Below are 27,686 nucleotides of genomic sequence, written 5' to 3' on the forward strand. Positions count from 1 at the left end.
CCTGACCCACGCTGCCAGAGGGGCTCCCCCGGACAGTGCCTGACCCATGCTGGGTCCTTCTCCCCAAGCACGTCAGCAGCCACGATGGGGCTGGTGCAGGAGCTGACAGATGTTCATCACTCATTCCTGGACCCTGCCTTACCCAGTCTCATGTAAATTTTAAAAGAAAAACATGGAAGGAACAGGAGCTGATTGCTTGTAAAACAAAGCTATTAAGGATTATATTTCTAGGACATCATCAAAGGCAGCTTGAAGAAAACCTGAAATGTTGGATATGAAGTCAAAGAGGAAGGGTCACGGGCAAGCCAATGCCTCCCTCAAGACCACGTTACCAGGGCAGAGAACTATAAGCAGGGAAAGCTGGTGGGCAGAGGAACGGGGGTGGGGGTGGGGTGCCAGGAGACACCGCAATTCTCCCCGGGGGACAGGCCTCCCCGGGGGACAGGCCGGGGCGGCTGCGGTGACAGATGCTGTCCCAGGTGCAGCTTCTTCCTGAGGAACCACATCGGTTGCTCTAGCCAGAGCCCACCTTCAACTTGGATCAGGGTCTTGGCCTTAAAAGGCCATGTGTGTTTCATGGATCCTGTCCAGGTCGTTTGGGGCACGGAGTCACTGTCTTTCACCTGGTACACGCGCAGGCCACTGGTGGATCTCTCGGAGAGAACGATGAAAACAACGAAAATCAGACTTGGCATCCTCTGCTGTACTACAGGGCAGGGGCAGGGAGGGTGGAGAAGTGGGTGTGGGGTCCACACTCCAGCACGCGTACTTGCTACATACGGGATGGAAGGATCATTTCCACCCCGCCCTGCATGGTCACTCACAGGCTGGAAACAGGCATGGAAAATGAATTTGAACAATTTAATTACAGATGAAGTAATTAGTATTTGAAATTTAAAATCAGGGGTTTTGAAAAGTACTCATTTAGTTGTTTGGAAAGAAAGTGATCACAAAGGGAATGAAATGTCTGCTGACAGAGGGCGTGAGCAGCAGGGCCAGCCACCTGGGCATTCACAGACCACCGAAGGCACGACAAAATTAAAGAACAGGAAAGACGCGCGGAAGATCTTAGTGTCCTCAAAGTTTCAAGTTTAAAAAAACCCCCACACAATTAAAGGGTTAAAGTAAAAGCTCATTTTTCAAAAGAATGTCAAGTGAGCTCTTCAAATCCTCACAAGCTGCCATTTGATATGGAAGTAATTTATCCCTCACGGCTATCACAGTGAGAAATACCAAACAGTGAAACTTACAAAAATGAAAATGACATCCTTCCTTCATTCATTCTGTTTAAGGATTTCATGGTTTACTTTTTAGAAGAGTAAACAGTATCCTAAAGTAGATCCCACTCATTAGACCGCTAAGAACGATGTTTTTGTTTATTCACTTTAAAAGTCTCGCTGCCTCTTTTCAAACAACTGTACTCTGAAGGGTACCCAGCTTCTGGGGTGCTGGACCTTCTTCCGTTTACCTAGGCCACTAGAATAAGGATGTGCTGAGAAAATTGTAATTATCAGTGTCAGCAAATTTAACATTGATATATCACTTTTATGTAAACTACCATTTATGTTCCACTTTTGTGAAATGACCCAATAATGTCCTTGGGTAGCATCTAATCCTGGCTTGAGAGATCAGGGTCCTCAGTAACTGCTTCCTGCTGCCCGGAATGCACCCAAGTTCACAGGGACTTCGCTTCTGTGCCTTCCCATGCCTCCTTGCTCAACGATGCTTCCATGAAAAACATTTACGTAATGGCTTTTAAAGGGAGGGCAGCACTGCAGCTATAATGCAGAGACAGACTTTTTTTTTTTCCTTGCAGCTATCAACCATTCCAAAAATTTTTTTGCAAGCTGCATTTGATGTCCTGAAAACATAATTAGTGGTAGTCCTGTTTTACAAGAATTGTTTTTCCCTCAAGCTTTTCTCTCTCTCCCTAATTTTCCCTTTCAAAATAAAAAGGAGTTTCAGAAGCCGAGGAAAATAGAAGTAAATTCTGTACAAGTCCCTGTAATTCTCTGACTTTACTCAGTGGATATGGACATGATTTACAATGCTAGTCTTTGAGCAGTTGTGTCTTAATTAATGCCTTTAGGATTTGGTGTATAAATATGATTCTAAGACATTTTAACCATAGTTGTAAAAAAAAAAAAAAAAAAGAGTGGCCTTATTCATTGCCTTAGTGAAGCCACAGTATCATTGTGTCTAATGTCAATAATTAGTAGCTTAATGTTTATGGAAAATGCTATATTTTGGGCATATGAGGCCCAATGAATTCATAACGCTAAAGCAAAGTACTTTACTTGGCTTTATCTCTCATGGCCGGAGCTCTGATGGAATTTAAAAATTCTTCTCACTTAATCTGCCGTATTCCTTCTGCCAAAGTCATAAACAGAGGAGCTAAAAATATGACATTAATACTGTTGACAAGAACCACAGAGACATTAAAAACATGTGCACACGCACGTGCATGTGCACGGGCACACAACACACACTCAGGAAGCAGCCAGCCTTCTGGTCATCCCCAGCTTCTTCTCTACTTTGAGAGCATATTCCACCCCCGTGTTCTTCTCACTCAATTAAAAACCCCAGAGGTGGGGGCTGGGGAGTGGGTGAAATGGGTGAGGGTGGTCAAAAGGTAGAGACTTCCAGTTATAAAATAAGTCAGTCTGGGGACATCATGTACCGCAAGGTGGTTATATGTCACGACACTGTATGAGAGACGCTAAAAGAGTAGATCTTCAAAGTTCTTATCACAAGAAAAAGACTGTAATCATGTGTGGTGATGGACGTTAACTAGACTTATTGCGGTGATCACTTTGCAGTCTATACAGATATTCAATCATGTTGTATACCTGAAACTGTGGTGTTGTATGTCAATTATAGCTCAAAAACAAAACCCCGGGCACCTGGGTGGCTCAGTTGGTTAAGCGTCTGCCTTCAGCTCAGGTCATGGTCCCGAGGTCCTGGGATCGAGTCCCACTTTGGGTTCCCTCCTCAGCGGGGAGTCTGCTTCTCCCTCTGCCCCCCCATTCCTTCTCTCAATCTCTCTCTTGCTCTCAAATAAAACCTTTAAAAAACAAAACCAAACCCCCACAGACCTGAAACTTGACAAAAGATACATTGTACCTACATTGATCAGTTATTTGTGGATGATCCGACCTCACTTCCTTATCCTCTTTACCTTGGTGAATAGGTTTTAATTTTTAACTGAGATAATGAACTTGGTTAAAATAAAAGTTATTGCTGGGGACAGAGTACAGGGTTGGACTGATGAGAAGAGTGAACTCCCACAGGAAGAGGGTGTCCTCAGTGACAAAATGGACACCAGAGTGGTCACAGTGCGATGACCAACCAGCCACCACAATTACGATTACTGCAAATGCGAGAGCTGACCTTTTCCTTCAAAAATGGCTCCGTGCCTTCCCTTTGTAGGTTCTGTCATCTGTTCTCTGAGGGCCAGAAAAGAAAAGCACCTCAGTGGCTAGAGTTCAGTCCAAATGGAACATCGGCAGGGGTTCGGGGATGCTCCGACTCATGAGATTACTAAGAGGCTGGTTCTTTTATTCAGAAATCACTAGTCATGGCCCTTCAGGCTTGTCACCAGTGCAGCCAGGGGCCAAGGTGGGTTCTTCCTTTTTGCTACTTCAGTGTCAGCTTGTAAAAGTGGGCAGCTCCTTTTCTGAGCACCTTGGAGCCTAGCACGAAGCACATCAACCGTGTGGGAATGAAGATCTGGTCTTGAAATGGTCATCCCTCATCTTGCCCTTAGGGAGGCAGTGGTTAAGCCGGGGGGGGGGGGGGGCGCCCTACAGCCCTGAGTCCTGGCTCTGCTGCTGGCTGAGTGGTGTGCCGGGGCCGCCGCCGGGCCTTATGATGAAGACCGACTAGCAGTGCCTGTTTCCCAGAGTTAGGAACAATACATGAGTTCATACATGGAAAGTTCTTACACAAGAGCCTGGCACATAGTAGGTGCTCATTAAATGTTAGCTCACGTTATTATTACTCAGCATATGAGAGGTGATTCAACTAATGAGGTACACAGGTTTCCCATTTCTAGGTAGTAGCAAAATTAAAACTAACCTGCTGAAGTAGTAAGAAAATCCAACTCATTTTCAAGAAAATCTCTATAAAAAATTTTAATCCATAAACCACCAGTGGGCACCAAGGCATAGGTTCTCCCGCTCCATTTACTCTCTATCTTGAAAATCAGCAGGCTGTAGCCCAAGTCTCTGTGTTCCTTCTTAAATTACTTTGACTCATTCATTCACGCAGTTCATGTTTACTGAACCCCTACTGTGTACCTGGCAAGCTATAGGCAGCTGGGATAAATCAATGAACGAAACAGAAGATGCCGGTCTTGGTAGAATTTAGATTCTAACAGGGGGAATCAGATAATGAATCACATAATAAAATAGCAAGTAAATGGTATGGAAAAGAGAAAGGTAGAGCAGGGCAGGGGTGAGCAGTGCTGGGCGGGGGCTGGGGTGGGTGAGCAGCTGTTTGCAGGACCAATTCCAGGGAACCCGAGAGTTCACCACTCATCTCTCTCCAGTCTCAACTCCTCACTCAGACCCTCAAGCCTTCCATGGGTCTCACTAGACCCAGGCCCCCTCAGAAGGACCGTTAAGTGTTCGCTGTTGGTGGGCGTCCTGCAGCAGCCCAGCAGAGACTGAGGCATGTGTGGGGGGTTAGCCTGGTTTCAAAGTCCCAGTCCTCAAAGAAGCCTCCATCTCTTGTGACACCTCCACAGTCGCAACTTCCGGGATTCCTGAAAGGGACGTGCCGGTTGCAGGAGTAACCCTTACTTCAGGGCCTCGTGCAGAAAGTGAGATTTGAACAGAGACCTGAGAGAGGGGAAGCCAGGAGCAGAGCATTCCAGGCAAAGGCCCTGCCTCATCTGTTCAGGAGCCAGGTGGGATGCTGCGATGCTGGAGCACAGCAAGCCTGGGGGCGGGGGGCGGGGGAGGGCGCAGATCACTAGGGACTGACAGGCTGGGCTTATTAGGACGTGGGCTTTCCTTCCGAGGGAAGAGGGAAGCCGCTGCAGGCTCCTGAGCGGAGGGGTGCCACGGTCCCCGGCAGTGTGGAGAGCAGATGCAGAGCGGCCTCATTCTCCTGGGTGGGAGGAGCAAGCGCTCAAGATGAGTTTTCTTTCTGGTACATCATTCACCGTGCTCCAGTGGCGATGACCCTATTGTGTACCCTCTTAAACAGGCACCAAACGCCTGGCCATCGTATACAACTTACACTTTGCCATATTAACAGTAACAAAAAGACATTCTGTGATCAATAGCATCTGCTATGGATTCCAGGGGGAGGGCTGAAGAAAAGGAGGCAGTGACAGGAGCTACGAGTCAGCCCGTGTCCCTCCCAGTTCACTGCTCGAGGGTCATTACACAGTCTGATAACGGACACTGCCCCGAGAGGGCATGCCAGCGAGCTACACTGAAAGGCAGGAGCCTGGGAAGGGTGCGGATGGCCCTGCACCGAGCGCTCCGGGGTCTGGGGGGGCTCCCCTTCCCCAGCCAGCGGTCACAGCCTGCCCCTGTGATGGGCAAGAGGGCCCAAGCGCATCCAGCCAGTGCGAGCATTCACAAAACCGAGTTACTTCTGCCCTGGTTACTGTCCCTGCTAGAGATGATGTGCTTATTTTTAGCCATCATGTGATTCTCCAGTATTTTCCAGGCTCTGCTTGAGTCACTATGGTTTCAGAGAATTTTTCATAGTGGGGAAAAAATGCACGAAAGAACTCCTCTTCAAATGGCTCAATTATTAAAAAATCTAACCTCCGAATAGTTATTTGAATGTGGTATATTTCTTGTGATAAACTGACTTTTCACACCTCTCATATCTTGGTAACAATGAAGTGTGCTTTGAAACACATGAGGTGCTAACCAATCACTTAGTTCAAATTGTCCCCAGATCAGTTTTCTCTCTAGAAATGGCGAGAATCCCTCACTCCCATGAAAACAATCACATGAGAATCCCAACAATTTAGGGGAACCCCCCCCCCCAGCCTCTTTACTGCAGCAATAAGAAAAGCTGGTGGCTGAAGCAGCCCAACAAACGTAGCCAGACCACTAAGAATGAAAACACAAAGGCATCACCTGACCTCACGGTGTCCCTGAGCTCCTGGCATACAGCAGTCCTTTAAGCAAAAGGCTTACAAATTAAGATGGCTATCTGGGGGGAGCACCAGGACTTCATAATGTACAGACACAGTCCTACTGACTCCACTGTCAAGACCAGTGCTCTAGGTGGTTTTTCTGATGGTGGCCAGTCAGCTGTGCTCTTAACACTATCTTACCCAGACTCCCTTGCAGAGAGAGAGACATGGTCTGAGGCCACAGAGCAGCTGGAGCTCAGGGAGGTGAGAACCAGGGCTGAGCCCCACAGGAGTCCTCTCCTCTTCTATAACTGGCTCCTGTTCCGGGCTCTCTGCTTCCACCAAGCAACCATTAAGCCAGAAACGTGGGCATCACTTATCCTTGGCTTCCCTTCTCCTTTACTTCTCATATCCAATTGTCAAGTTTTATTGACTCCATCTCCTTAAAAAGTCTCCATAAGCCACATGGCCCATGACCTTTGTTTAGGCCAACCTCCTCCCCTAAATGATCTGTTGTAACAGCTTCTTAGCTGTTCTTCTGGACTGTAACACTACACCCTCCACGAATTCTCTGTACTAAAGAGCAAACTTGTACTTAAAACTTTTTAAATGACTCCCAACGGCCCCCTTTAAAGTGTAAACCTCTGTGACCAACAGAACCTAAGGTTCCCCTCAGTGAGCTTCACCTCATGGTATTCCCACCTTCGTACAGTCCCTTCCCCTAGACTATGGGTGGGACCTGCGTCTTGCTTCTGAGAGAATCCGGCAAGGGTGATGGGAGGTCACTCTCATGACGACAGTACTCTACAGAACTCTGTTTGGCTAGTGTACATGCTAGAGAGAATCCCCCTACTGGCCTTGAAGAAGCAAGCTTCCATGCAGTAAGCACACATGTTGGAAAAGCCCATGTGGCGAGGGACTGCAAGTGGCCTTTGGGAATTGAGAGCTGCTGCTGGCAAGAAACCGAAGCCTCAGTTCTGCAGCCTCAAAGAAACGGTCACAGCCCAAGGGAGCTCTCCCCAGTTAAGCCTCTGATTAGACCAGAGCCCCGGCAAATACCTAGACTGCTGCCTGTGGAACCTTCAAGCAGAGAACACAGCTAAGCTGGGCCTGGACTTCAGAAGGCGGAAGACAATACGTGTGTGTTGTTTTAAGCTGCTAAGTTTGTAGTGGCTGTTTTGCAGCAACACGACATGGAGACCACCTCTCAACTCATACGAGGGCGCCCCGCTCACCTCTGCAGCCTTACAATCTCAACATTCACGCGGCACAATGTGCATTTCACTCAACATGGCATATTCTCTGTTGACATCAACATTCTACTCTTTCTGAAAGCTTGCAGTGCTCCTGTCCGTACTCTTGACCTGGCTAACTTCTACTCATTCAGCAAGTCTTAGTCGAATCTTACTCTTCCCCAGGAAGCCTTTCTAGGACATGCAAGACCGGCTCAGGTGGTCTTCCCACACACCCTGATAGCATACACCTCACTTTACTGCTACTGTCTATTTATTGCCATGTTTTGTCACAAGGCTGTAACTTCCTTGAATCACGGTGTATCTCCAGAACCTCTTACAGTGCCTTAAATACATGTTGAGAGACTGAATGAATGAGAATTCAAGTAAAGCTTTCATAAAAAGAACAACACGTCCAGTAAATAGGAACTGCTCTTTCAAGAATTTTTTTTCTGAGCTACTGTGTAGGGCACCATGCTATTTCCTAAGCTATAATACAAGGGGCTCCTCATGCGATGGAGATGACTGGGAACATCAAAAATAGCCATACAGCAGCTTAAGGACTGCATCCTCCTGGATCCAAATGGACATGCAGTGATTCAATTTAAATCAATTCAACAAATTCTAAATGAGAACCTTCTTTGTGTCAGGCAAATGGAGAAAAAAATGACTGAACAAGACAGAACTGGCTGATAGTTCACCCAATTCAAAGGGAGTCTAGAAAATTCTTCAAAGTCAAAACTATTTTCTATTCCTGCCCAACACACCAAGTGACAAAGGAAAGAAAAATAGGTGCATGGGTGACCGGTGATATTCTGTTTATGGAAACTGAGAATAAATGCTAAGTCACTGCCTTTTGAGGCCACACAAGTTTTATTGTGAGGTTAAGAAGCCAAACACCAAGTTATTATTCCTTTGGAGAGAAAAGGGATGATCAGAGTAACCTGTGGAATTTAGTGCAAAACCAATTAATATTTCAACATACCCAGGAAGCAGTAAAAATGACCTGATGCTGGTTATGAAAGGACTCAGTGCTATTTATGGAAGGACTAGGAGGGTTTGCTTCCCAGCTGCAGGTGGGACAACAAAGGAGGCCATGGGTTCTCTACAGAGTCCCGTGGGAGGGAGCAGAGGATGGCCTACCAAAACAGAGGCCAGTTTTGTCTGAGGGGCGTATTATATTCTTCCCTCTGAAATTACCCAGACCATCTACTCAGAGAAGGATTTGAATCAAAGGATTAAGAAATCCGAGATTAGTAATCCCACTCATCTGGGGCTCAGTATGCCAGGCTTCATACATATTTCTGCTCTGAAGTCAATGTTTCCTGCATTGATGGGTTTATAGAAGGTAGGGTAATGCTCACCAAGAACCTGTTGCAAGGATGCATGAGACTGTTTTTAAACTTGAAAAATTACTGCTATTTTAAAAGACGAATGCCATTCAAACTGAACAGCATGTGCTCTGGTTCGAGCCTACTGGGTACTGCAGAGTCTTTTAGGTCCTCCAGAGGCTATGCAATTTGAATGTGGTTTGTGAAAATTTACCGTGGTTCAGAACAGTCTGAGGAGGAGATAAGAATATAAAACAAGACCACATCCATGATATTTCAGAGGCATTATAACGGTTTAAGAGTGCAGGCTCTGGGATCACAGGGTCAAACTTTAAGCTTCGGGTACTCCTTTTCTAGAGTGTGACCCTGGCAAGTTACTGAGCCTCTCTGTGCTGCAGCTTCCCCACCTCAAAAACGGGTGACGGTTGGAGGTTTTGATCTCTAAGCTTTCAAAAATTCTAGTTTTATGGAAAATTAGGTCCTATTTTGATTTCAAAAAGCCAAACTAAAAGTTGTACACTGAATTAGTAAATCACCTGTCAAAGAGGCTGTCTCAGTAAGCAAACACATTGAGATGCAATAAAAAATGCATGACTGTTCCTAGGAAGAAGGTTCTTGGCCTCGTCCTCAGATACCACCAGAAGATTCCTATCGGAAGCTCCTGAATTCTTCATGTCTCTGTTCCTGTCTGTGCTCTCAATATTTCAAACTCACAGAAAGTCAGTATCCTGGCAAGGCAGAGCCCTGCGCATATTGTATGCTGTGGTTCTATCCGTACAGGTTGAGAAATGCAGTTTCAATTGTTCTTCGAGGAGAAAACTATCCTGATGCCCAGTGGTGCATCTTATACATCTTACATAAGATAGATGTGTAGCTGGAGGAACAAAACCACCAATACCTTCTTACCATGAACAGCCCTCACGTGGAATGCAGCTTAGCAATGGGATGGTTTCCTACTAGCAGGAGACCAAGGGGGTGCAACACTGACACCGGGCACTTTCTTTTTTTTTTTTTTTTAAGATTTTATGTATTTATTTGAGAAAGAGAGAGAGAGAGCATGAGAGGGAAGAGGGTCAGAGGGAGAAGCAGACTCCCTGCTGAGCAGGGAGCCCAATGTGGGACTCGATCCCGGGACTCCAGGATCATGACCTGAGCCGAAGGCAGTCGCTTAACCAACGGAGCCACCCAGGCACCCGACACCGGGCACTTTCACATGGAGAGAAAGAGACAGTGTTCATGTAATAAGACATGCTAGCATCTACTGGAAAACAATTCTCACCATTTACGAGATTAGTAAAAAGGCACCTCTTCCTTGTTTTGAGTTGATATTACATGAGCTCTTAAAACGAACATCTGATCCTTGAAGAAGTGAGCAGGTATGTGGGTGGTACAGTATATGGTTAGATGATGGGGGACTGAGAGGGCAGTTAATAGCAGGAGCACGAACAAACAGTCATGACTCATCTTGATGGGGAGACCATGAAGGGACAAGAAGGCTGCCTGGGCCTCCCCTACGGCTCTGAGACATCAAATGCCATCATGGACTGGTCTGGTCTAAAGAGCAGACATGGGAAAATGCATTTCTTGGAATAAATAATGGCTTCGGGGTGAGAGCAACATTTGTGTTTAAAGGGCAGACTTTTCTCAAAAGGTAAGTAAAGACATAGGTTTTGTCAGTAATGAGGAAAAGGAAGTCCTGCATGAAGGCACAGGCCTTCTGGACCCTCTCAGTGAAATTTAACTTCCTGACTTGGACTCTAATTAAGTCCCTGTTAAACCAAAAACATCAACACTCTTTGCAGCAAAACACCAAAGGCTGCAATGTCCCCAACAAAACACCACAATGTCTATGATACAATCCAAAATTACTCAACCTGTGAAGAGCCAGGAAAATGTGACAGGTTCTCAAAATCAACAGATGCCAATCATGAGGTGGTCAGAATGGTGGAATTAGCAGACACGAACTTCAAAGCAGCTATCTCATAACCACGCTCAGTGAAATACGGTCATAGTGAAAGAAAGGTAGGCAGTATCAATAGAGAAAGAAAGAAAGTGAATTACCACCGAAAACATGCAATAGTTGAAATTTGAAAAATGCTCAACTGAAGAGAGATGACAGAGCAAAAAGAGTTTAAGCCTGAAGATGTATTAATAGAAACCATCTAATCGAAAGAAGACAAAGAATGCTGGCAAGAAAGTGAACAGCACCTCAGGAAGCTGTGGGGGTAATTTCAAAAGCTCTAAAATATGGATAAACGGTGTTCCAGAAAGAGAGGACAGAGGGAATGGAGTTGAAAAATATTTGAAATAATGGCGGAAAACCTCCCAAATATGGTAAAACACATAAACTTAGAGATTTAAGTAGCTTAATGAACTCCAAAACAAGATAAATTCAAAGAGAATCATGGTTAGGCACATCCCCGTCACACTACTGAAATCCAGAAATAAAGAGACTCTGAATGCACCCAGAGAAAAACAACGTATTGCACACAGGGGAAGAATGATTAGAATGAGCAAGCACTTCTTATCTCTGGAGGCCACAGACACTGAAACCACATCTCTAAAGTGCATAAAGAAAGGATGATCAGCTGGAATTCTTTATCTACGGAAATTTTCAATAATGAAAGTGAAATAAAGACATTTACGGTGAAAGGAAACTAAAAGAATTTGTTGCCACTGGACCTTGTCTACAAGGAACGCTAAAGCAAGTTCTTCAGTCTGAAGAGAAATGAAATCAGTAGGGAACACAGATCTTTAGGAATGACTGAAGAAGAGTGGAAATGGTATAAAGTTGGGGGGAAAAGCCCTCTATTTTTTAATTTCTTTATTGCTTAAAACAGTACTGCCTCATAGAAATGTAATGTTAATCATGTAATTAAAAAAATTAAGGACATTAATTTTTATGTGCAAAATACATACAATATATACAGATTATGGTTCCTATATGTAATCAATAAAATTATTAGAGGCTTTATATTCATTTTCTTCACACTAAGTTTTCCAAATCCAGCATGCATTTTATACATACAGCACATTTCAATGTAGAATAAGCACATCTGCTCAAAAGCCACTTACTGAACAATGCCGGCTTAAAGCCTAAGTTGTAGCACGGCCTTACGGGATTTATGATATATGTGGATGTAATACAGATGACAACTGTAACAAAGGACAGTGGGAGGAAGGGCTGCCAGGGTTCCACATTTTACATGAAGAGATAAAATATGCATTTTAAGTACACTGTGAAAAGATAAATATATATATTGTAATTCTTAGAGCAACCACTAAAAAATTAATGCAAAGAGATATAGTTAGGAAGGCAATAAATTAAGATTGAACATACAGTATTTTTAAATTCCAGAATATGGATATAGCACCTAAAGCACAAGCAACACCAACAAATAAACAAGTGGGACTACATCAAACTAAAACGCTTCTGCTTTAGCAAAAGAAACCATCAACAAAGTGGAAAGACAACCCACAGAATGGGAAAAGTATTTGTAAACCATGTATCTGGCAAGAGATTAATATCCAAAATACATAAAGAACTCATACGACTCAGCAGCGAAAAAAAGCAAATAACTCACCTCGATTAAAAAAATGGACAGAGGACCTGACCAGACATTTCTTCAAAGATATATGAAAGACCAACAGGTATATGAGACGATGCTGAACATCAGCATTCATTAGGGAGATGGAAGTTAAAACCGCAATGAGCTATCGCTTTATGCTGCTCAGAGCGGCTATCACCTAAAAGATAAGAAAGAACAAATGCTGCGGAGGATGTGGAGAAAGGGGCACCCTTGGAAGGGTGGCAGGGATGGAAACTGGTGCAGCTACTACAGAAGACCGTAAGGAGGATCCTCAAAAAATTAAAAACAGAACTACCATATGATCCATCAATTCTACTTCTGGTTATTTATCCAAAGGAAATGAAGACAGTAACTCAGAAAGATATCTGCACCCTCATGTTCATAGCAGCATTATTTACAGTAGCTGAGACATGGAAACAATCTAAATGTCCATCGATGGATAAATTGCTGGACAGACACACAGAGGAATATTTTTCAGCCATAAAAAAACAACAACGAAATCCTACCATTTGCAACAGCATGAGCGGACCTTGAAGGCATTATGCTAAGTGAAATAAATCAGACAGAGAGACAAAGATTGTATGATCTCACAGGTGGACTCTCTAAAACAACCAACCAACCAAACTCAGAAAAAGAGCTTGCACTTGTGGTTACCAGAAGCAGAGAGCAGGGGGAGGTGAATTGCAAGAAGGTGGCCCAAAGGTACAAACTTCCGGTTATAAGGTAAGTAAGTACTAGGGATGTGATGTACACCATGACTATAGCTAACGCTGCTGTGTATCTATAGAAAAGTTGTCAAGAGAGTAGATTCTAAGAGTTCTCAGCACAAGGAGAGACTTTTATTTTCTTATTGTATCTATATGAGAAGATGGATGTTGGCTGAACCTACTGTGGTAATCATTTCACAATAAATGTAAATCAAACCACCATGCTGTATTCCTTAAAATCATAGTGATATATGTCAATTATTTCACAATAAAACTGGAAAAAATAATAATCATAAAATCCAGAAGACAACAGGAAAAGAGAAACAGGAGCGGCTGGGTGGCTCAGTCAGTTAAGCATCCAATTCTTGATCTCAGCTCAGGTCTTAATCTTGGGGTCGTGGGTTCAAGGCCTGTGTTGGGCTCCATGCTGGGTGTGGAGCCTACTTTAAAAAGGGGGGGGAAGAGAAACAGAAAAAACAGAGGGGGGCACCTGGGTGGCTCAGTTGATTAAGTGACTGCCTTAAGCTCAGGTCATGATCCTGGAGTCCTGGGATCGAGTCCCGTATTGGCCTCCCAGCTCAGCGGGGAGTCTGCTTCTCCCTCTGACCCTCTCTCCTCTCATGCTTTCTCTCAAATAAATAAATAAATAAATAAAAATCTAAAAAAAAAAGAAGAAAAAACAGAGGGGACAAGCAGAAAACAAATGATAATATGGCAGACCTAAATCCAGCCAAATCAATAATTACATTAAATTGTAATGGACTGGATATTGCAACGTCCAGAGATTATGAGAATGAATAAAAATGCAAGACCCAATTATATGCTAAACAAGAGGCACACTTCAAATATAAAGTCAAAGACACGTAGAAATTTAACTTACCATGCAAACAGTAAGCATAAGAAAGGTAGAGTGGCTGTTTAGTATCAGATAAAATAGACTTCAAGACTAAGAGTTTTAACAAAGATCAAGAGGGACACCTCATAAAACATAACGGTCAATTCACTGGAATGAGTTAATCATAAATATGTATGCACCTAATAACAGAGCCCTACATACAGGAGACAAAAATTGAGAGAACTGAAGGGAGAAAAGACAATTCCACAATCAATGTAACACCTTCTTCACAGCAACTGTTAGAATTAGACAAAAACAAAAATCAGAAAAACACAGAGGATCTGAGTAACATTATCTACTACCTTGATCTTACTGATAATTCTAAAACACTCTACAACCAACAACTGCAGAATACATATTCTTTTCAAGTGCATGTGGTACTAAGAGATACCATATTTTGGGCCATAAAATCAAGATCAGAACAAGGACAAAATCACTATACAGTGCTACATTTCACTGCCTCTCCTAAAAACACAAAACAGAACAACTTGGGAAAGTAAAAGTAACTCTTCTTTCCCCAAAGAAGGTGACAGGCAATGTTTACTTAGATCACAGGTAGTCAACAAATAAACCTATGAACAGCCTTAGAGAACCCAAATTAAAGACAATTGAAAGTATTTACATATTCATAGTTTTGGAAAAATACCGTTAGGATTTATTTATGTCTACATTGAGGGATTTAAGTATGATTGTTCAAATCCTTTATTCTATTATAGTTCTTAGGCTGCTTCCTTTCTGAAACCATCTAATAATTTCTATTGATCTCATTTTAAGGCTGGAACACTCAAGTCCCTGAGGAAAAGAGAAAGCACAGACTCAATTTCCATAGCAACTCTAAATGCATCACACTGTATTTGTATATGAGAATTTGATTTAAATATATTAATATATGTGAATTTGCAATGTGTCTAAGCTGTGGTTGCTATAGGAACCGCAACTTCAAATTTCCTTTTAAGTTTAGTAAGTGCTCACACTTAACAACTGAATTCGGCACCCCCCCCCACAGCTATCTTGAGTTGCAGATAAGGCTCACTGCAATAAACTTATAAACATCATGACTCACAATGATATATGCACTTAACAGAGCTCTATCATGAAAATGTGTATTTTAACACAGGCTCCTCGTTGGTAGATCAAAAGCAATTCATGCGATTCTTCAAAATGTAGATAGAACAACTTGTCAGGCAGTCATTCACCCTCATGTGGTAGCCTCTGCTTTTGCCAAAGCTTATTGCAGTGCAGGTAAGTCACCCAACTACACACAGATACCAATGGGCCCTACAGCTTCTCTGAAGCTGCAGAAGGGTATTTTGTGTCTCTACTGAAATGGCAGAAAAACCTAGCATGTTCTCACAACAGCAGAATGCACCGTGTGGAGTGCATCTATTTCATACAAAAGCAAACAACCCATGCAGCATGGCTACAGAAGTAGTCTGTATGATGAAAAAACTTTTCTTTTTGTCAATTTAGACCGTACTTAATTATCAACATGTGGAGGATCCATTCCATGATCATATTTCCACTCTAACATGGGCCTTTTACCACAAGATGCTTTGGAGCTTCTCCTTACTGCTCTTAATGTATTATAGTCAAGACATGCAAGTTGCTTTTAATATTAGCCTAAGGAAATATTTGCGGAGAAAGATCCACTGCAAAATCCATCAAGTATCCCAAAGTGAAACGAAAAAATAAAGATGATCTCCTGCTTTCGATTATACCAGCCAATGTTTATTTCCACTAATGCAGATGGTTGAGAAATGACAAGGCTTAGAGGCGGGACAGAAATTACTGAATGTTACTGACACGGCATCACTGTCCGTTAACTGTGATCTAGATCTGAGAATTCCCAGAGAGCTGACCCTCACACCTCAGAATCAAGCATGTTGCCTTCCATCTTGGGTGGACAAAATCGGACGTGTATATAAAGAAGATGGCCCTGAATGGGGTTTCACTTTAGAGACTGTAAGTCGTTCATGGGGGAGATGATTATAAACAGAATCTTAAGAATTAGAAGGGAACTCTGAGTGTTATCAGTTAGTACACATGCTGGTGTCCCACTGATCCTGAAGGATATGGAGAGGCATGGAGCTATCTGATTCTATGATAAAGCATTCAGGCTGCTGGGCTGTTTAGCAAGCTTTCTGAAGTTTTCTGGCTCTTCCCTGACTGATGCTTATACTTTCTATTGCTTTCAGTGTACTCCTTGCCCTAATAAGTTATGTGCTGAGACACCACATCCCCATGTTTGTTATACATTTTATATTACAGATTTTACAACACCTATTCTGACTCTTGGAAGACATTTTGGTTTACATTTTCTTGGCTGTATTCCCAAGAGCCGGATACATGACCTCAAGAAAAATGAGGTCTTACTGTATTTATAGGAGCCTTTCAAACCTATAACTTTTAAAACAGTGTTCTATACGTGATGTATATCCTGCTACAATTTTTTCCACAGTATAGTTTTTCCATCCCACAATGTCCAAGAGACAGAACCTATTTCATTAAAAAGGGTATGACTGGCCTGACTTTTGAAAATAATCCTTTCTCCCTGATTAAGACCAATGTGGTGCACATGGTCAAGGTATTAGGAACACGAGCCTTAAGAACTACTACCTTTTGGAACATGAAAAACCCTATTTGTTACTTGTTGACTTCAATGTATTTCCTGAGCTGTGTCACCTGAGAGGTTAAGCTCTGGAGGCAATATTTCTGTTCCAGGTTCATGGACATTCTCTCAAAATAGCACGTGTTTCTCGGTGACGTCCGTGACAGACCAATGGGGGAACTGCTAGAAAGCAAGGCCAAGGCAGCGCCCCGAGCGGTGGTCTTGGGGGAGCGGGAGCGGGAGCGGTGGTGCCGGTCCAAGGACACGCTGTGATTGTGGAAGGAAAACAAACTTCTGAGGCCTGGGCGATTTCACTACTAAAACAAACTTGGGGGGGGAAAAAAGTGGCAGCTGAGTTTTAAGATGAATCTGTACATCATTAAGAGCTCTAGAAAAAGACCCTAAGAAAAAAGAAGATAGCAGGAGGGGAAGGATGAAGGGGAGTAAGTCGGAGGGGGAGAGGAACCATGAGAGACGATGGACTCTGAAAAACAAACTGAGGGTTCTAGAGGGGAGGGGGGTGGGGGGATGGGTTAGCCTGGTGATGGGTATTAAAGAGGGCACATTCTGCGTGGAGCACTGGGTGTTATGCACAAACAATGAATCATGGAACACTACATCAGGAACTAATGATGTAATGTATGGTGATTAACATAACAATAAAAAAATTAAAAAAAAAAGAAAAAGACCCTAAGATGAGAAATGCCAGGTGCCCTGAGTCTCCCCTCCCGCCCATGTCCCCCCCTCCTCCGTCTGCTCACCAAGGCCCGCACGCTGGACAAAACACACCACTCCCCTTCTGGACCCCCATCTACTGCACTGACCGACGTTTCTGACCAAACTTGAAGGGCAATTTGAACTGCTGTAGATTTCTGTTCCCCAAAACTCCTTGTGGCTTTCTACCCAACCTCTCTCTAGCATTTGTTAAAATAAGAATAAAAATAAAAAGAAAAATAAAATTCCCCTTCCTCTCGAAGTTTGTATCAACACCCTTGACCTCATTTTCTCCCTCCAGCTTAAGGGCCCTGCTCCACAAATTTCCCCTCCTTTTTCCAACCATCAACTATTTCTTCTCCACGGACCTTTCTCTCATCTGACAAACTTGCCCACTGTGCCTTGTCCTAAAAGCAGGTGAAAACAGATCAAGGACAACACCATCTCCTTCCAATCTCACTTCTTGAGGCTGTCAGCTTTCCCCCCCAACTCAACGTTTTTCCTCAACTTTTTCCCTAATGAGTTTGGTGAAGGTGGAATGTGCTCTTACTGCACGACTTTACCACTTGTGAGGTCATGCCCTCGTCCAGTCTCTGAAATCTAGGTTTATGCACTCAGCATCTTAACAGACCAGTTCTCTCAAGAATTATTCCTCACCTCCTGGGAACCCGGTATCTTTGGCCTCTTTTTGGGCTTCATTCTATTTGATCTCTCCACAATTAATATTCGGCACTGCTGGTGATCCCTCTTTCTAGAGATTTCCTACTGTTCATTCTCTGATGCTGAGTTTTTGGAGTTTTTCCCCCCGATGTTCATGTCTTTTTTCTCAGCTTCCTCTTTTCCCTCTTGCTCCTTAAATGTTCGTATTTCCAGAGACCTGTGCTTAGCTTAGTTTATTTTATACAAACTCATTCAATCCATGGCTTCAAAGCTGGATTTTTATGCTATCTTCATCTCCTTCCTCCCATTCCGCCACCCACTCTGGGTCCCATCATTCCACTGAATGACCCTAAAGTTGAGAAATCCAATGGGCTCTTCCAGTCCTCGTTTTACTTGACTCCTCCACAGACTGAGAAATGTCTCAGTTGGCCATTCCGTTCCCTACCTTCTGATTCCCTGACATGTCGTTCCCTCATTTCCTTCCATCTTTCTGGCATCTTCCCTGCTCTTGTGCAAACCCTTCCTTTTCTGCCCAAACACTCAGTGTTAGAGTTCTTCAAGCCAGTCTCTCCCCTTCCCACTGAGGGCTCACTTCCAGCCTCAATGACATGGATATCTGGAAGCCCCACAGATGGACCCCTCTAGCCTCTACAACATGCCTGTGTTGTTCAGTATTAGTATTCTTCTAGCCACCTCTTATCCATTCTCATTGGAGGTGGGGCATAAATAAGAAATTTGTATTATTTACCAAATTAATGTGACTGATTTAACAAGCATGAGCACTGGTTTTTACGATGGAACAAGAGTTTCTGAGCATTTCATCATTCAACTGTCCAGTACCCCAACTTGTGTAATAATGACCACAATTGTACAAGAACACCCTCTTGCTTGATAAAGTCTATTTTTTTATGGAAGGATGTTTATATCTTTGAAAGGTTTGATCCATAACAGTTTAAAAGAATTCGAAGTCCTAGGTATTCATCCCCAATGACTTCACTTTTGGACCAAGCTGGATAAAATGAGGTCTTGCTGAATATTATCACATAAAAATTGGCACTGACCATATAGGAGATAGGATGCATATTTCCTAACTTTCTTTTGAAAGATTATAGATTATTCATATTTAAAAGCATAAATTGGCTCATACCCTGATTTGTACCGCCAGCAATTAAGCAGTAAAAATATTTCAGTTGAAATCTAAACAGACTTAGTATTTTTCAGAAAAACATACCAAGAAAATGAAATTGATCCCTGGAGTATGATCTTAACACACAGCTTGAATGATAAAAAGTGAGTAACTCTGCCTTTTTAGTAGTTTAAATCATGATCATTAGGCTTATTTACAGATAAGGCACGCTGGGAAGATAAGATGATCAAATAGACACAATAAAAATCATCCAGAGGCACAGAGAAACTGGCTGTTGGGAAGAATCAACCCAACACAGGAGAGCACAGATCAACCGGAGCCATTGCCCCGACGAAAAGCAACTGTCGGCTTTCACTGTTCTGATACCTGCGGTGGGGGAGTTTGCGTGGTGAGACTTTTTCGGCAGGTTGAAGATCTGTTCGCCAGGGTCGGGGGGAGGAATTGCATCTTGCCCTTGCCGTGCTTCCACAGGGTCATACTCCTTCCCATCGTAGTTAGCATCATAGAATTTCTTAAACCACTGAATGAAATCCAGGTTGTCCTGGAAACGCCCTTTCACCAGCTTCTCCACTGGGATCACCTGCAATATAAAATCACCATGAGTCATGACCCTGTGTGTACTTAACACAACCAAAGGGTTCCCTGTAACTATTTCCTATGCGTCCACGATTACGGACTACTGGTCGCCCCACAGCTTCTTGGCCAGCTATGTTTTAAAAGTCACCTTTTTCCCCCCATCATATTAAAGAAAAGTTAAACTAAAATGCTGTAGGTGGTTCTTCTGAATTATTTCATACTTCTGAACAAATGAGATGAAACAAGAAATACCCTTAGCTGTCAAGAGGGGCTGATCCTCTTCATAATGGATTTAACTACTCAAGCATCTCCTTGCAAAAATGGGCCTGGGATGTGGTGCTCTTTCAAGATTGATGGATTTTCCCTCTTTCTTTCTAACCTTGCTCCAGTGGTGGTGGACTGAACTCCTGTAAGGATTTAGCTATCAGACAGTGTGAATGAGACTCAGATCGATGCAAACGTACACTTATCTAATGGTTTGTATGAAGCAAAAGAAACTTTCCTGTTTGTTGTTGTTGTTTTGTATTTACACACTAGAGAGAGACAAGCATTAAGAACAACGGCCTGCAGGGTGCCCGGGGGGTGGGGTGGGGGGCTCAGTCAGTTAGGCGGCCGACTCTTGATTTTGACTCCGGTCCTGATCTCAGGGTCATGAGATCAGCTACACAGGAGCACCACTAACGTGCCATGGGAGAGGAGAGGGACAGAAATGGGGGCTGCTTAGGGGAGTCCCTGAAGGCATTCTGCACTATATTCACCTCAACTTCTGAGAGAGAGCTCGGCTTTTCATGGAGCAACTCTTTCTATGGCAACCTAGACAGCCAATAGATGTTCCCTTTAGAGGAACTTTCAGAATCATGACAGGAAGAAATGTGGGGTGACTGATTACCTTTATTTCAGTGGGCAGTTATTTTTAGAGGAAAATGGAAAAAAAAAAAAAAGGACTTAGTTATGCAAGTTGTGCCATTACCAGGTTCTGGCTTCCTCATTTTTGAGTGGGAATGCTAGCTGAATGTAAGCCATGAGAGCTACAAAGCTGGGGAGTGATCTGATCACTGGTACACAATTCAGACACAAATTCAAAGCACTCAGCTTCACTGTGTAATAACATGAACGGAAGCCATATAAATTAAATTTTCAGCAAGGCTTTGCCACCTCAGGAGCTGGATACCACTGATATCCTAAAATGGATCATCAAGACCACTTAAAAACAGAGAAAGACCTTAAGTATCAACAACCACTTGAACGAAAAAACAACTGAAGCATTTTAGGCCAGCCATTAAACAAAATCATTAGCAGTGGATTTTTCAAAAATGTTTTTGATGAAGCTAAAACTGAAAAGAACTCAAGTATGGAGCAAAATAAAGAGAAACAAACTTTGGGAGGGGACCACATTTTTTGTGAAGACTCTTCCAGTCAGGGAGACTTGGATGCGGATCTCGCTCTCCTCCCAGACTCAGTGAAGTCTGCCCACACCGAAGAATTCCTTCCACACATGCACTTAATAGTTGACTTTTTATTGTGCCAAATATTTTCATGTTTTCTGATTTATAACTTTTGTTAATGCAGATACTGATTTTTAAGTGCCTTCTTAGGGAATAAGGCCCTTTAATTAACATGGTACTAGATTTTGTTTTCTGCCAAATGTTAACATTTAGAACCAGTTTTAGATGATGGTACTACTTTAACTGTTCCAAGTAGGCACTTACTTCTGTTGACTTAATTTCACACTCCCTATCAAAATGGAAGTTCTGGGGCATAAGTTCAAAATCTGGGGTGGCAAGCAAATCTGCACACAGACACTTCCCACCTGTGTTACGCTCTGCCAAGCATGCACAGGGACCATTGCCTCTCCAAGAACACTTGGGTGAAATCAGAGCATATTAAGCAGAGAGGCCAACAATGGTGATGAAGGCCAATCTTCCTGCACCAGAATTTTATATTCAACATTCTTAAGAATGGCTCATCCACTCTCTCTGTATATGCTTCCACAGAAATATAGAGCTCCCTAATTTGTTACATAGCTACTTATGAGTGTTTTTCTTTTTGATCTAGAAGCATGTATAGAGAAATAAACCTATGAGTGGGTGTGTTTTACTTTTTGATCTAGAAGCATGTATAGAGAAAGGATACAAAAATGTATAGAGAAATAATACTGTTAATTAGTAAGGAGAACCTATGTAGCTCTGGTTTCCAATGCATATGGAAGGAGCTAATTGGAAATTAACCACAGCAAAGGACAAAGTTGAAAAGACTCTAAAATGTTGAGCTGTTAGAGGTAGGTTTCTTGAAATAAAAATTCTGAGAAAACAAGAAGATGTTAATATTTGGTAAGAATGCTTTGATTTAGGAAGATATTACTTTAAAAATATGTACAGTTTAGCAAACTTTTCTCTTTTCCTTTAACCTGTCTCTTGTAACAGTATTTACGTTTTTCATTTCCATGGCCTAGTTACTGCTACTATTGATGCCAAGAAAAGTTTTCGGTTTTTCCCGTTTTTTTCTCTTTCCCCTTATTCAAAATTCCTTTCTTCCCAAAGCTATTCCCTCTAAGAAATATGTCCTAGATAATGACTATGGATTATATATGTATTTGCATAATAGGAAGTGTGCAGAGACTGAGTGGACTTTAGCGATAGTCCTTTAGCTGTCAGTTGAGAGATTCCTTAAATGAAAGCCTCCTACAAATATGGAAGTGAGGGTTGATACTTTATGCTAGGCACAGACCCCAAACTACTTTGACAATATCAAGATATATACCATTGATACGTCTTTGGATTTTTTGCATTTTGGCACAAAAACAATTTTAAGGAAAGGCCCTGCATTTTACGGATGTGTAAGTCAGTTTCCTACCTTATCAACATTCATTCGCTTAAATGATGCTTGCAGAAGTTTAAAATTGTGAATATACTCATGCTCCAACTTTGCTTGAAATTTTACTTTCTTCAAACTAATGCAGCCTGGAAAGAGCATATCCATGAACTGGCAATAGGCAGCTCCTGGAAAGAGAGGAGAAAAATGCTGAGTTAAGTCTGACTGTAGCCAGGTGTGACTGAGGACTGTGAGGCAGGGAGGAAGCCCTCAGCTGTGTGCTCCTCTCAAAGTGCCTACACCTCCCTCATTCACTCAGGCTGGGTGCCTGAGGGGAAGGGACCAGGCCTCTGGGCAGCTCCGGCCGCTCTCCCCATTCCTAGTCACTGCGGTACTGACGCTGTGTTCTCCAGAGCATCCCCACATTCCATGAATAGTGAACAGAAATACATTAACACCAAGGAAATCAGGGTAAGAATAACTCTTAGCTTTGATCAGAAAAAAAGAAACATTTTTTCCTTCCATCTAGATGCTACCTGCTCCAAATCATCAAAATATATAGATGTAAGAGAAAAACAAAGTTTAAACACAAGAAAACCGCAAAACTTCTCATGAAATGTGTAGCTCAAAAAAATACGTATGAAAATACAAATATGCCCAAGCTGTTTTATATCCACCTTGCAAAATGACTTAGGTGAAATTGGATACCTAAACCATCTAACGCCAAAAACAGTTGTATACCAATTTAATTCCAGGTTAGAGCAATGGGGTCCTATATTAACATGAAGGATGAAGACATGGAGACTCTGAAACTTACAGAAGTTGAGAGTCATGCTGTTTATGACTGAGGAATAAAAATAACAGAAATGTTCAATGAGACCCCGAGGAAATGGTTCTAGAAAAAAGGATTAGTAAGTCTTTTATATATATGTTTTTTATGAAGAACTCTTACATCATGACAATTTCCACTAGAAAATCCCAGCGAGATCATGTTTACTGATTCATATCTTCTTAATAGTTAAGGCTACAGGCATTTAGAAAAGATATTCAAAGCCAGAATGATTATTTTTCTTTTACAAGGAGGAAAAGCAATTGAGCAGCAAGAATGAGAACAAGATGCCATTTCTGTGTTCTCTTTCCTTCTCCAGATCTCTTGGTCTGTTTCTATAATGTGCCAATGATGGCCTTTCTGGGACATGAAAGGCTCCCCTCATCCTCTGATATCAAGGTTTCTGTGAAAAGCTCTTTATTCCATTTGGGAGATTCACTTTTACATCGGAAGAAGCCAACTCATCTCTTAGGCCATAGATACTGAGCATCCTTTACTGAGATAGGAATCCAAGATCAAACACGGTGCCAGGGATCTAAGGGCTGCCTTAACAGGAAATGGTGAGGCAGCTCATGGTTCGTAGGTAAGAGTATAAAGTAATGAACTATAGACCACAGTAAATATCACCTCCAGAATCTTTGCATCTGTGAGGTTTCCCCTTAGACACCAATACCCTGAGCACAAACCAGTATATTCCTACTCAAGCAGATGGGCTCTCTTAAAAACAAAATAAGACAAAAAACACTGGAGGAGATAAGAGAAACATCATGATCGGGGGGGGGGGGCATTCTTAAAGACATAATTCAATTATTCAGGTCTTCCTTTTGAAGTGCCCTCACATGGAGCAAATTCCAAGAGCCATTTGAATAGTATTTTTACAAGAGATGGGGCTGTCTAAACAACTGTCTCGTTACCCACTTTTTGAAGAGTTATTCTTACTTCTGTAATGTTTAGCATAAAATGTACGTATAAAGATCCAGATACCTATGTATTCTTACAAACTAACCAACCAATTCACTCACTTCCCAAATTTAGAAAGTAGTAACAGCTTTTGGAAAGAAAAGCAAACTTGAAATAGGGAGGAAAAAAGGAAAAGCCATTTCTAGTTCACCTAAAGAGAACCACTGTTAATGTTCTCGTATATACCATTCTCTCTCTCTCTCTTTTAAATCTAACAGATTGATTCCCTTCTGGGTCACTGATGGTCTCTACTGACATTTTTAATGGGTGTCTGATTTTTATATCAGGCTAAGCAACTTTCCCAAACCAAGATTAGATAAATATTCACATATATTTTCTTCAAGTATTTTATGGTCTCGATTCACATTTACATTCTGAATTCATGTAGAATTTATTTTGGTCCATGACATAAAGGATGGCTCTAATTTTAGTTACTCCAAATGTTAGTGGGAATCTGTCATTTTTGGCTCACCAACATTTGGGCAACTTCCTGTCTGGGTTGATGCTACAGTGCCTTGCCTCCCAAGCACAGCACTGATGGTGAGCAGACATCCTTTTCCCCATCCCCAGCAGTAAAGATGCAGGCCTGTGTTCTGGGCTCTGCCTGGATCTCAGTCTTAATAGTGACAGAAATACACAGGGACTATTAGAATTTAGTCATGGTGGCACTGGTGGGATCTAGAGTCCTGTGACAACAACACAGTGGCATCCTAGGCCAGTGGCACAAGGGAGGCTCTGTTCCCAGCTTCTGGCTTGATTTCCTATTGACTGAGCTACCAAATATTCTTCCTGTAAATGTGTCTCTGCTTAAGCTTGCCAGGATTATTTTTTGCTATTTTCATCGGCAAATGCCAACTGTTAAAGTCAGCTAGGTGCTGAATGTCATCATTTCATGAATAATCTGTATTTTTCCCACTGAGGAAAAGCATTAGCTTTACTATATATTGCTTTCCTAATACATGCATTTAGGTCTCTTTCTAGACTTAAATTTATTTTGGTCTGTTCCAGTAGTTAAGTTCATACTCTTAATCAAATACTCTAATATATATTAACTGTAGAATAATTTCCCTTCTTCCTCAAAATTTAATTGTCTTAAATTTTATCATGCATTCTTTCCTTTCTATTTTTATATGTCATTCATGGCATATAGAAAATAGAGTTTCTTTAAAAAATTAGTAATTTACTAAATAACAGCTCTATTGAGATATAACTCACATATCAAAGTTCAACTTTTTGAAGTACAGTTGACCCTTGAATAGCTGGGTGCTAGGGGTGCTGACCCTCCCACACAGTTGAAAATCTGCATGTAACTTTTAACTTCCAAAAAACTAAACTACTAATAGCCTACAGCTGACTAGAAGCCTTACCGAAAGCCTACCAGTAAAAGTCAACATGTTTTGTATGTTTATATGTATTCTATCCAAATACTGTTTTCTTACAATAAAGCAAGCTAGAGAAAATGTTAAGAAAATCACTAGAGAAACTACATTTATGACACTGTACTGTACTTATCTTTAAAAAATCCATATATAAATGGAAACGTGCAGTTCAAACCCGTGTTGTTCAAGGGTCAATTGTATACAATTCTGTGGCATTGAAGGTATTCACAGAATCATGCATCCATCACTACTATCTAATTTCAGAAGGTTTTCATTATCACCAAAATAAACTTCATACCTCTTAGCAGCCACTCTCTCCCCACCCCCTCCCCCTGATCCTGGTAACCAACTGCTAATCTAGTTTCTGTTTTTTATGGATCTGCCTATTCTGGACATTTCATATAAATGAATCATAAATTATGTGTCCTTTGTGTCTGGTTTAACTTAGCAAAAATCTTTTCAAGGTTCATCCATGTTGTGGTGTGTATCAGAACTTTATATTCCTTTCTATGGCTTAATAATATTCTATTGTGTGCATATACCACATTTTGTTGATTTACTCATCAGCTAATGAAAGTTTGGGTTTTCACTTTTGGGCTATTATGAGCAATGCTACTATGAACTCTCGTGTACAAGATTTTGTGTGGACTTAAGCTTTCAGTTCTCTCGGGATATGGTACACCTCTATGTTTAACATTTGAGGAACTGCCAAACTGTTTTCTATTTTACATTCCCACCAGAAATGTATGAGGGTTCCAGTTTCTCCACATCTTCACCAATCATAATTGTCTTTTTGATTCTAGTCATCCTAGTTGGTGTGAATTTTGATTTGATTTCCCTAAAGACTAAGAACGTTAAACATCTTTTTCATATGTTTTTTGGCCATTTATAGATCTTTGGAGAAATGTTTACGCAAATGCTTTGCCCATTTTTAAAGTGAGTTATTTTTCCTTTAATTGGTGAAAGTCTTTTCTACATTTTAGGGACAAATCTCTTATCAGGTATCTAATTTGCAAATACTTCCTCCTGTTCTGTGGATTGTCTTTTTACCTTCTTGATAGCATCTTTTGAAGCACGTGTTTTTTTTTTTAATTTTATTTATTAGAGAGAGAGTGTGTGCAAGTGGGGTAGAAGGACAGGAAGAGAGAGAATCCCAAGCAGACTCTTCACTGAGCACGGAGCCCTACATGGGACTCAATCCCACAGCCCTGAGATCAAGACCCAAGCTGAAATCAAGAGCTGGATGCCTAACTGACTGAGGCGCCCAGGCGCGTGCAATACACATTTTTACTTTTGATGAAGCACAATTTTTCTTTTTTTGTCATTTGGGCTTTTGTCATTTCTAACAAACCCCTGCCTAATCCAAGATCATAATGATTTACACCTACATTTTCTTCTAAAAGTTGTATAGTTTTAGTTCATACATTTAGGTCAGTAATCCATTTTGAATTATTTCTTATATATATAGGTGTAATGGCGGGTCTAATTTCGTAATTTTGCACGTAACTATCCAGTTGTCCTGGCACCATTTGTTGAAAAGACTATTACTTTCCATTCAATTGTCTTAGCACTCTTGTTGAACATCAATTAACTCTCAATGTATGGGTCTATTTTTGGGCTCTCAATTCTACTTATATACCTATCCTTATGCAGTAACAGTCTTGATTACCGTAGCTTTGTAGTCAGTTTTGAAATCAAAAGCAGAAGTCCTCCAACTTTGCTTTTCCTTTCCAAACTGGTATTCTGGTTTCCTTACATTTCCATATTAGTTTTAGGGTCAGTTCAACAATTTCTGTAAAAAGGCAGCTAAGATTTTGATAGGGATTGGACTGAATCTAGAGATTTAGAAAATACTGCCATCTTAACAATAGTCTTCCAATCCATGAACATGGGATGTCTTTCTACTTAATTTCTTTCAATTATGTTTTCTAGTTTTCAGTATATAAAGCCTTCCACTTTTAAATTTTTATTTTTTTAAATGCCATTGTAAATGGACTTGTATTCTTAATTCTGTATTTGGATTGTTCATTGTAAATATACAGAAATACAACTGAGTTTTGGGTATTGATCTTGTATACCCTGCAACCTTGCTTAACTCATTTTTCAGTTATAATTGTTTCTTATTGGTGCTTAGGATTTTTTTT

The 27,686-nt window shown here is 41.7% G+C and overlaps 1 protein-coding gene across 4 annotated transcripts in view; it reads right to left on the bottom strand.

Annotated features, from left to right (window-relative positions):
• MAPRE2 (microtubule associated protein RP/EB family member 2) overlaps window positions 1-27,686 on the bottom strand; it is a 159,409-nt gene that overhangs the window by 15,342 nt on the left and 116,381 nt on the right. For all 4 annotated transcript variants that reach the window (XM_025886361.2, XM_073898350.1, XM_073898351.1 and 1 more), the window contains 2 exons: window positions 22,417-22,562; window positions 19,354-19,567 (listed from right to left, as the gene is read on the bottom strand). In XM_025886361.2, the coding sequence (XP_025742146.2) occupies window positions 19,354-19,567; window positions 22,417-22,562 (360 nt within the window). The remainder of the gene's footprint in view (window positions 1-19,353; window positions 19,568-22,416; window positions 22,563-27,686) is intronic.

This window comes from Callorhinus ursinus, unplaced genomic scaffold, assembly GCF_003265705.2.
Source record: "Callorhinus ursinus isolate GAN/ISIS: 27379988/994484 unplaced genomic scaffold, GSC_fseal_2.0 scaffold11, whole genome shotgun sequence".
Lineage (NCBI taxonomy): Eukaryota > Metazoa > Chordata > Mammalia > Carnivora > Otariidae > Callorhinus > Callorhinus ursinus.